Source organism: Etheostoma spectabile, chromosome 24 (assembly GCF_008692095.1).
Source record: "Etheostoma spectabile isolate EspeVRDwgs_2016 chromosome 24, UIUC_Espe_1.0, whole genome shotgun sequence".
NCBI lineage: Eukaryota > Metazoa > Chordata > Actinopteri > Perciformes > Percidae > Etheostoma > Etheostoma spectabile.
In genome coordinates, this window is record NC_045756.1 from 15,657,538 (window position 1) to 15,667,902 (window position 10,365).

The window sequence follows — 10,365 nt, forward strand, 5'->3', positions numbered from 1 at the left end:
ATCAACCCTGTGGTCTACAGTCAAGATATGAACATCATTTTTTTTAGGACAAACTGGGTTAGTAGAATAATTGGGTTGCAGTGAGGTCACTTGCATGTTAAAAATGGTTGTAGGGCCTTAAAGACAAATAAATAAATAAAACGGAATATGAATTTTCCAGATATGTATTGATAGCACAGACAGACACTTAATAAATAAGCCATTTTCCTCTTTAAAATACTTCTCATATGTCTTGGGAGTCACACTGTGAAGAAATAATCATTGTAACTTCTACAGTTGACAAAATATATGCATTTTTTCAAAGAAAGTCAAGACGCTTTTGCTCTCATGACATTTACTTATAGCCAATAGTAACATAATAATGTCATATTTATTGATATTAAACCCACAGCAATGCTATACAAGCAAATGTGTGTCTAAATAGTGCGCCTCTATTGGCCTTTTTGTCCCTTCTGGCCTTCCATACAAGAGGGTGACGTTATCTCTCATATATGGGCATACTGGGGCCTTTATTTCCTTAAACAGACACAGAGGAGAGACGGAGCCGCGAGCTAGCGGCAGAAATAAGCCAAAACGCGATGAATTATGGACATAAAGTGGATAAATCTTGGATGCAACAGTTTGGATTTAAAGCCCAACGACCCCGAAAGAGGCTGGAAGTTCCAGGCTCAATAGAAAATCACCTGTAGAGGCTAGAAAGACCCGGAAGAGACCTCCGTGACCGCTAACTCGTCAGGTTTCAGATGCAACTTTTGGTGAGTTGCTAGCTGTTATGGTTAAAAAATGATTAAACTATGAATCAGAAGTGCTGTTTTAAAGCGTGGGCGAGTGTCTCTGTCTCAGAAGGTTGTGAAAATGTTTTAACAGTTAGGTGGGTCGAGGCTTAATGCTGCTGTTCCGTCAAAACAGTCGTCATGTTTCCTCCCAAATCATGAACTGTTCATAGACAGACCTGTGTCTCGTTACCTTCACTTAGTTTTGACTGTGTTTTTCAGGAGCGAGAAATATGTCGGGAAAAAACGACACAAATGTCGAAAAAAAGCACCAAATTTGTTCAAAGAAACAAAAATGTCAGAACAATGCATCAGAAATGTTGGAAGAAGCCTAAAAACTTTACAAAAAGGATACAGATAATGTCAACAAATGCCAACAAAGTTGAAAAAGCACCCAGAAATGTCTAAAGACTGCAAAAACATCAAATAAAATGGCATAAAAATCTTGAAATAAATGCAAAAATTGTAAGAAAAAACAGGAAAAATATTGATCAAAAGCCTTAAAAATGTAGAATAATGAGCCAATGAAAAACTTTGTGTAGTCTCCACATACACTCATGCCATGTTTTCTTATTTATAGATTAGCATGAATTATTTTGCAGTGTTATAGGAAAACATAACAGGGAACACGGAGCCACACACAGAGAATGATTTAACCCAATAAAACAGGAACAAACAAAGGTGAAACTGATTTGTGTCCAGCCAACAGAACACTCTTCCAGTTCAGCGTTTCCAAGGAGACGGACTTCTGCCAGGTCGGAGGACAGTCCTTTCTGTTCACCGTCGGCAAGCTGAGTATCCTCCTGCGGTTCAAAACTCCAACTGGTCTGTACAATATATATTAATATCTGCTGATCATTTTGGGAATTATGAGTTAAAATGGCTTTTCTGACTCTGCAGATATGAAGAACTTCCAGCAGTTACTGAAGAGAGGGGATGATGAAGGGGCCAGGGAAGGTTACACCGAAGGAGATGAGAGAGGAAAGCAAACACCCTCTAGGAGACATCCCACTGGGGTTGAATCAAAAGCTGAAAACGTCCCCACACAGATCTCCGAGGTCAATGTTTTCCGACTTTGCAGCAGGGGCGGGGCCAAACGGTGTAATCATTGGGGTGTAATCCTAGTCCGGTGCAATTTTTTTTAAAGATATTTAATAACAGAATGTCTAAAATCTGAACATAATTTATGAAGAAAAAAACAAGATGTTAGATAGAAACATCCTATTGGCATTTTTTTTCTCCATTTTGGCACATTTGTTATTGTGATTTTACAATTTTGTTGATGGTTTTGTTGCTGTTTTGGGTGTCTTTTGCAATTTTTCTGATGCCCTTTTCTTTTCCTTTAGTCGCTTTTTTACATCCTGTTTCATCATTCTAAAAACCAGAACACAACAAATGTTGAGGATGACTCATTTTCGCTCCGCCACCTAAATAGAGGCAAAAACTGTCTGGTGTTTCTATTTTAATTTTTAATGTTTTAGTTCCATAACCAAGGTAGGGTTGCACCATTGATTTGCCAGTCCGGGCAGAGAATTTTGTGGCGAAAAGACACAAAGTAGAAGTTGTTTTCTCCAAAGCCCTGAATCTTTGAGGCTTTTAAAATGTTTTTGGCTGGAGCCCCAGAAGCTGTGCCCTTGCTTTGCAGGTGTAATAGATTATCTTGAATGAGACATTTTGTTTGTTTGTGTAGTTCCACAGCTGTTTGTCGCAGCAGCAGAGCCTGCTTCAGGACTACCTAAGGATCGCCACCTACCACCGAGCCATTTTGGTCAATGAGAGAGACTTCAGAGACAAGGTGACTCAAACTTCACATCCACTTCACATATTATGTTATTATGTGGGTATTTTGGTTTGTTTGTGTTCACAGCGGACCAAAGCTGTGAATAAATGTGATGCAAGAGAAAGCTGTTCTTGGGTTGGTCAGAAATCTTACCAGAAGAATTTACCTTAGGCCAGATTTCCTTCTTTTTCCTTTTCTAGCCAGAATAACTCCCCCAAAAAATGTCACAAAATCTGGTAAAAAAAAAAAAAAACTTAAAAAACTGCACCGCTAATGAAAAAAATGTCAAAGTACAAAAAAAACACCACAAATTATCTAAGAAATTTCAAAAACATCAGAAAAATGCCAGAAAAGTCAAAATAAATACCAACAATCTTGAACAAATGCCTTAAAAACTATAACATATTGCACCAATAACGACAAAAATAATAACAAAACATTGTAAACGACTTATAGGGTTGTTTTTTATTCAGACGTCCAACAGCAAACCAAAACTTGATTGACCAGAAATCTTACCTAGAGTATTCGCCCTAGGCCAGTTTTCCCTCTTTTTTTGCAATATAAATGACAAATTATGAGATTATCTTTATGATTGAACAAATCACTTGTTCTCTTGGAGCTATATCAATCGAAATTCCACCCAAATCTCTATTTTTCGTTTCATTTTAGAAAGGCACAGTTGTCTTGCGGTCATTACTTTGAAGTAAAACTACTAGTGATGTATAGGAAAAAACAATATGAGGATCATAAAGAAAACCGGAGCCTCTTTCCCCATTGGTTCCAAAAGAAGCAATTCTAAAACTTGACCTTGGTAAGATGGCCGCCAAGTGGTTCCACCCTAAAATGGCAATGTCATATCTAATGTTCTATATCTACTGTATGTTGAGATCATCATTCATCTATTAGTTGCTTTACAAATGAGGGTTTGCACACAAAACACCTGTAGTTTTATAAAATATGATTTTGTTTTCGAATATAAACTACCCAACAAGTACAGTTAAAATTATTAGACGATTTTGATTGACAGAACGGTTTTGATCGTTTCCAGTTTCTAACGTGAGGATTTTTCTGCATTGAGTACTTTTACTATTGATACCTTAAGTACATTTTCCTAATGGTACTTACATACTTTTTCCTAAGTAACATTTTCAATTTAGAAATTTTACATGTAAGAGTATTTTTTACAGTGTGATATCAGTACTTTGACATTAGTCATTTTAAGTATTCATTGCACAAAGGGCTCGCTGACGTTGTGTTTGTGGCCAAAACGAAAATTATTGACACCTGATGATTGAGTCATATGATGCAGCCAGGTGCGTACCAGGCGGCCAATCTCAATGCCTGTTCTAGATGGGGTTTGAATTAAACCAATACCTGTTTTCTGAACAAGCACTCTTCATCAATGGTTTTGTTTTGAAGAAAAAAAAGCATATAGTGCTGGACTCGGTTGAAACTATCTAAAATATATGGCGAGTCCAATGACCAAGTACGAGACAAGACCGAATCCAACTACCAACGAGTCTGAGACAACCGAAAACCGAGTCGAGTTTGAGTCCGGACTCAAGTACTACAGCCCTGCTTCTTCCACCACTGGTTAAATGATCGAAAAGCATCTTCACCCAAGCATAAATGAGTGAAGAAGGACCTTATTTGGTAATCTCTAATCTTGTTGGGTAGGATGGGAGGGACACTACATGACATTACGCTGTGGTTAATCAAGATTTCATTCAATGCTTCTTTGCAAGTCATACAAGTTAGTCACTCCTGAGTGGTTTCCCCCAAGAACTTTAGGTAACTACAATGTTATCACAATCCTTAGACATGGCCAAAACTCCAAAATAAGACTTGGAATTATACTTTTTTAAAGCTTTCCACAAAATAAAAAAGGACAGATAGTGATAAATGAAGATTTGCCTCACAGGGGTCCATACCATGTAATGGCAACCTTTAAGTTTCAAACGTTGTGGAGGTCTTTTTTGCACGTCATCCCATGTCTCTGACATCACGTTTTCTGCATGGGCATGAAAAGCCCAAAGAAGTAGAAAAACAGAAAGAATAGTTGGCAAGACTTCTGCTTGGTTGCATAAAACTCAACTGTCAGCTGGGAGGGTCGTTTTGGAATTGTGGACACTGTGTAAAATATACTTCATTCAAATTGGATAGAAACAAAACCAAAACTCATCAAAAGTTGTCTTGGTTCATTTTTCCTCTGTTCCAACAATCACCACTCTGGTTTGGTTGAAATAAACCTTTTATTCACCCATTTACATGTGGAAAAAATGCTCTATACACGCAAAAAGTACTGTTTGTTTACATGGAGTTAGGTGGGTTTGGGATGGTGATTTCAGGTAAAATATAACCTTTTTAAGCAGTTATGGCGATTTTTTTGTGTCTCTGTAGGTGGTTCTGGACGTGTGTTGTGGTTCTGGTGTTCTGTCTTTCTTTGCAGTCCAGGCAGGAGCCAGCAGAGTGTATTTGGTTGAGTCCAGCCCTATGGCCAAGTTTACACAGGTCAGTCCATCTGAAGCCTTTATAATGTCTGCTTTACCATAGTGTCAGCTCAGAAGCTTTTACATGTTTTTGACGCTTTTACATACACTTTTTGACACTTTTTCGGTTTTCCTTTTTAAACACTTTTTGTCACTTTTAACTTTTAATTTTTTTTTTAGGTGTTTTTGTCAGTCTCATGCCTCTGTCTTTGCCTTTTTAAAGCTTTTTCTGTGCAGAAAATTAAGCTTTTCGGTAAGTAAGCTAAACTGTGAGCTTGCACGCAGAGCCTGAAGAGGAAAGTTCTATTTATGTTGGCCTAGAAAGAGCCAAAAGAGAGAAAGACCACAATGCACCAGATAGCACACAGTGCATACATCAAATGCAGAGCGTGGCATTCTGTGGAGTTAATGGGTCGCGGCACCATCTGGCCCAGAGTTCAGAAGGATAGGGGCTGCAGGGAGATGCTGAAGCTCACAGGACTGAGAACAGAGTGTATATATATATATATATATATATATATATATATATATATATATAAGACCCATTTCAAAGGCATTACCTCTTCAGCATAAGGCAACATGACCTCTTCAGGTATCTTGATGTATTGAAACTGATCCATTATACCTGGTATGCCATAAATAGGCCCAACACCACAATATGAGAAACATCCCCATAACCACCATGCTTTACTGTCTTCACAGTGTCCCGTGGCTTGAATTCAGTGCATGGGGTCCTCGGACAAACTGTCTGTGGCCCCTAAACCCAAAAAGAACAGATTGTTGCTCCATTTCTCCTTTGGCCAGTCAATGTGTCCTTTGGCAAACTTCAACCTATTCAGTACTTTTTTCAGCAATGGGACTTCAAGCTGATAGCTTTACTTCACATAGCCTTCTTCTGATCTGAACAGTACTCACAGGTAACTATAAGTCTTCTTTTATTTTCCTGGAGCTGATCATTGGTTGAGCCTTTACTATTTTTGCTATTCTTCAATCCATTTCGATGGTAGTTGACCGTTTTTTTCCCACGTCGTTCAGGCTATGGATGCCATTTCAAGGCATTTGAAATCATTTTGCCTGAGCGGCCTATACTTTTCTTCACTTCTTTATATGTTTTTCCCTCTCCAATCAACTTTTTAATCAAAGTCGGCTGTTCCTCAGAGCAATGTCTGAACGACCCATTTGTATTTCCCATTGAGTATTTCAGTGTGAATACACTATAACCAGCATGCACAACATTTGCTTCCTTCCTTCCTTAAATATGGGCCATCACTGACACCTGTTTCTTCACAGAATCAATCACCTCACTGATTGAACACAACACTGCTATTATTTTTAAAATGCCCCTTTCAATTACAGATTAATTTCCACAGAATGAGCAGCATGCATGTTATGGCTGTTGGGTCTGTTGGTTTTCTATGACTCTACAACACTTACTAGGAAATTATTTGTCATGTAGAAATATCACTTCTGCCAAAAAATATGATTTATGAGAATGATTTTGGACCCCCCTCTAGAATTTGGCTGAGCCCCCAATGTTTACACTGTCTGGCTCCATCCCCAGCAGAAACCTGTCTTCCTGTTATCTAAGTCAGGATATGTGTGTCTCCTGTGCAGATCCTGGTCCACAGTAACCGTCTATCGGAGCGGATCAGTGTCCTGGAAGGGGAAGTGGACGAGATCAGCTGTCCCGACATGGTGGACGTCATTGTCTCTGAACCAATGGGATACATGCTGCTCAATCAGAGACTCATGGAGAGCTTCTTGCGATCCAGAAAATGGCTCAAACCCAACGGTAGAAGGAAGATAGAAACAAATCAGAAAACCTCCAAATCCTATGTTTGAATTTTGTAATAAATACAGGCTTTTTTATCCGCCTTTCCCCTGTTACTTTAGCTAACATTAGACGAAAATGTCCCAAAAACATTGTTTTTTTGTTGTTTTGTTTAAAAAGCAATCACAAAATTCGGGCGAAAGAAATGGGAAAACAGCAACAGAAACATTGGAAAAAAGAATCAAATGTTAGAGAAAAGAAAATGTTACTATGTTTTTCCCAAATGATATTTAGATTTTTAGACATTCTTATCAGATACTTCGCAAAATACGTTGACAAATAGTTTATATAGCTGCTGTAAATGTAGCATAACCCTGGACCCTCTTCTAGGTATTGGGATGAGCCCCCAATGTTTACAACGTCTGGCTCTGCCTCTGGTTTGTGTCTCTCACTGTATTTCTCTGTTTTCTGTCTCTTTTGCAGTTTAGTTAGCACTCTCTCTCTCTCTCTTTCTGCAGGTCTGATGTTTCCCTCGTTTGGAGATCTTCATCTGGCTCCCTTCAACGACGAGCAGCTCTACCTCGAACACTACGCACGGGCTAGCTTCTGGTTTGGACTAATGCATGCATACACATGCATAAATCCATGCATCAGGACACAAACACACTGGCTTTCTTTCTTTCCCTCAGACTCTGTCTTGCTCACGCAGACACACATGTTCAGGGCTCGACCTCAGTCAGCCATATTTCCTGTTGGGTGTAAAACGGTCGGGTTCAGGTCCAGTCCTGACTCACAGCAGAAAATTGTGTGCATGTGTGCGCGTGCATGGGGGTGGACACAAAACAGGGGATCTGGCAAAACAGTTTTTCCAATGTGAACCCCATTTCCTGCAATTCTACATACATTTATGGACCATGTTGATACAAAATCTTGGAAATAATTAAGATGATCATAATAATAAATTCTGCCACAAAGAGTAGTACTAATCTTTGTATACAAGAAAGATGTCTTACTTTCTTATTGTTTAATATAGGAGACTTGGGAGAATCATATCTGAATTCCAAATGTGTTATGTGATTAAATTTTCAATGCAGTCATGCAAACTGGTCAGGGTTAAAAAAAGAAGAAGAAGGAACACTGGAATATGAAGGACCTCCAATCCCATAGAAGGGTCCGGGGGCATTTTCCATAAGCATCTTAGTTACTCGTTACTACAAAATAAAATCAGAAGAAATTTGATAGACTGAAAAAAGCAGGTTTGGCAAATCATTGCTCCTAAATTACCAAGATAACGCCCCACTCCTTGGCGATAAAGTTGTTTTTTTACTTGTACCTTGACTTCTAGTACTTGAGTACATTTAATGTCAAAAAATTATTCAAGTAATATTCTAAAAGGAGACTTTAACTTCTACCAAAGTCATTTCTGGTAAGAAACTTATACTTTTACTCAAGTATTGCTTTCAAGTACTTTATACAAAACTCTATGTGTGTGTGTGTGTGTGTGTGTTTTTTGAAAAAGCAAATAGAAAGAGACTAAAATAGTAGACTCGAACTAATGCGATCCCTGTTGGTTCTCCAGGCAGCAGAGAAACCTCTACGGAGTGAACCTGAGTGCTCTTCACAGCGCTGCAGTGGACGAGTTCTTTAGGCAACCCATAGTGGTATGTTCAACAAAACACTTTATCTTGTGTTTTTTTTGTTAAGTCAAGTCAACTTTGTCATATCTGCAATATGTGCCAGACATTCAGACTAAAAAAACATTTCTCTCCGAACCACAGTGCAATAGGGACACATATACCAAGTATAATAGTAAAAAAGGAAAAATTATAAATAAGATTAAGTTATATAGACAATTAAAAAGATGAGTAATACGTACAATATAGTAATACATTCTAAATAGTGAAAATGTAAGGCCAAATCAAACAGTGCAGAAAACTAAAGTCAAAGATATTGAAAAATTTCCTGAATGTCTTTACTATAAAGTGGTTGGCACTGAACGGGACAAAGGACAACGTGTACATGGATTGCATTTTAATTTTGTTTTGCAAAATTATTCTTTGTGTAATTTGTTTTGGTTTTTCAGGACACATTTGATGTGCAGATCCTGATGGCCAGGTCTGTGAAGCACTGCATCAACTTCATGGAGGCTAAAGAAGAAGATTTACAGCGGTCAGATGCAGAATCACTGTTCATTCACAATATTCAGACCAGAGATTTCGTCTTTGTCACCGTTGCTGCCAGTGTGGACGTGAATGTGAATCAATTTTAAGCCCAATTCAGACCAAAGATTGACGAGACGAGTGGAACTTTTGTCTCCTTGCAATCCAATTTGCACCTATGAGCCAAAACGTTGTATCATCTCCATAAAAACGACTCTCAGGGTTTCCGCAGGGTCTTAAAAAGTCTAAAAACGTAAAAAATTTCACAATCTAAATTTTTGGCCTTAAAAAGTCTTAAATTCGCTGCCATACTGTGTTCTAGGTATTATATTATTTTCAATACGTCCTATGTATTGAAAGCGTCGATGTAACACTACCTCTAATGCTCATTGCAATGTTGCAGTGTGCACTTTAGAATATTTTTATTCTCTGGTGTAGTAGTTCTTTCTGTCGCAAGTCCAAATAGAATTTGCTGTATTACGACAACAAATTAGACTAAAATGCAACATACACAGCAGCCAATCTAGACACCAGTCCTATAGTGCCAATGAGGAAATCAGGGAATTGTTTCAGACAGTGTTTCCAGACTCTGACATCTGACTTTGTTTGGGACAGAGGTCTTAAATTCATAATTTATAAAGGTCATAACAGTCTTAAAAGTGTCTTGTAAAATTCTTAAATTTGACTTGGTGAAACCTGTGGAAACCCTGATCTCAGACTTTTGGGGCTGTTTTGTAGCTAGATATAATTTCTTTCATTATTTTTCAACATTTTTGATGCCTTTTTTCAACATTTCTGTTTTTATCCTATTTTCTGTAATTTGTCCCTTTTAAAAAAATTTTTTGACCCTTTCTTTTGACATTTTTGGGGCTTCTTTCAATGTTTCTGGTGCTTTTTGACATTTATGACTGAGGATAGTGTGATAGTGAGACCCTTGCTATTGCTGCATTTCTTGTACTAGTTAAAATAATAATTAGAAATGCAAAAAAAAGCTTCCTGAGACTTGTGTTTGATTCTTCCAGAATAGAGATCCCCTTTGTGTTTTCCCTGCTGCAGCCCGGTCTGGTCCATGGACTTGCCTTCTGGTTCGACGTGGCCTATTTGGGATCCAAGTAAGAAACAAACAAAAAACTGGTTGTCTCCTTTAGCATCATATAACACGCTTGGTTGTCTCCTCTAACGTCATGTAACACACTTGGTCGTCTCCTTTAGCATCATGTAACACACGCTTGGTTGTCTCCTTTAACGTCATGTAACACAAGCTTGGTCGTCTCCTTTAACGTCATGTAACACAAGCTTGGTTGTCTCCTTTAGCGTCATGTAACACACGGTTGGTCGTCTCCTTTAGCGTCTTGTAACACGCTTGGTTGTCTCCTTTAGCGTCATATAACAC

At 38.3% G+C, this 10,365-nt stretch overlaps 1 protein-coding gene and 1 pseudogene across 5 annotated transcripts in view; both read left to right on the plus strand.

Moving 5' to 3' along the window:
* Positions 1–10,365, plus strand: part of LOC116673702 (gastrula zinc finger protein XlCGF8.2DB-like) — a 325,201-nt pseudogene that overhangs the window by 281,740 nt on the left and 33,096 nt on the right.
* Positions 1–10,365, plus strand: part of carm1l (coactivator-associated arginine methyltransferase 1, like) — a 14,901-nt gene that overhangs the window by 1,511 nt on the left and 3,025 nt on the right. For 4 of the 5 annotated variants that reach the window (XM_032505919.1, XM_032505920.1, XM_032505917.1 and 1 more), the window contains exons 3-11: positions 1,476–1,598; positions 1,674–1,831; positions 2,464–2,568; positions 4,954–5,064; positions 6,657–6,834; positions 7,332–7,422; positions 8,393–8,474; positions 8,897–8,982; positions 9,995–10,084. In XM_032505919.1, the coding sequence (XP_032361810.1) occupies positions 1,476–1,598; positions 1,674–1,831; positions 2,464–2,568; positions 4,954–5,064; positions 6,657–6,834; positions 7,332–7,422; positions 8,393–8,474; positions 8,897–8,982; positions 9,995–10,084 (1,024 nt within the window). The remainder of the gene's footprint in view (positions 1–1,475; positions 1,599–1,673; positions 1,832–2,463; positions 2,569–4,953; positions 5,065–6,656; positions 6,835–7,331; positions 7,423–8,392; positions 8,475–8,896; positions 8,983–9,994; positions 10,085–10,365) is intronic. The other variant, XM_032505921.1, reaches the window with a different exon arrangement.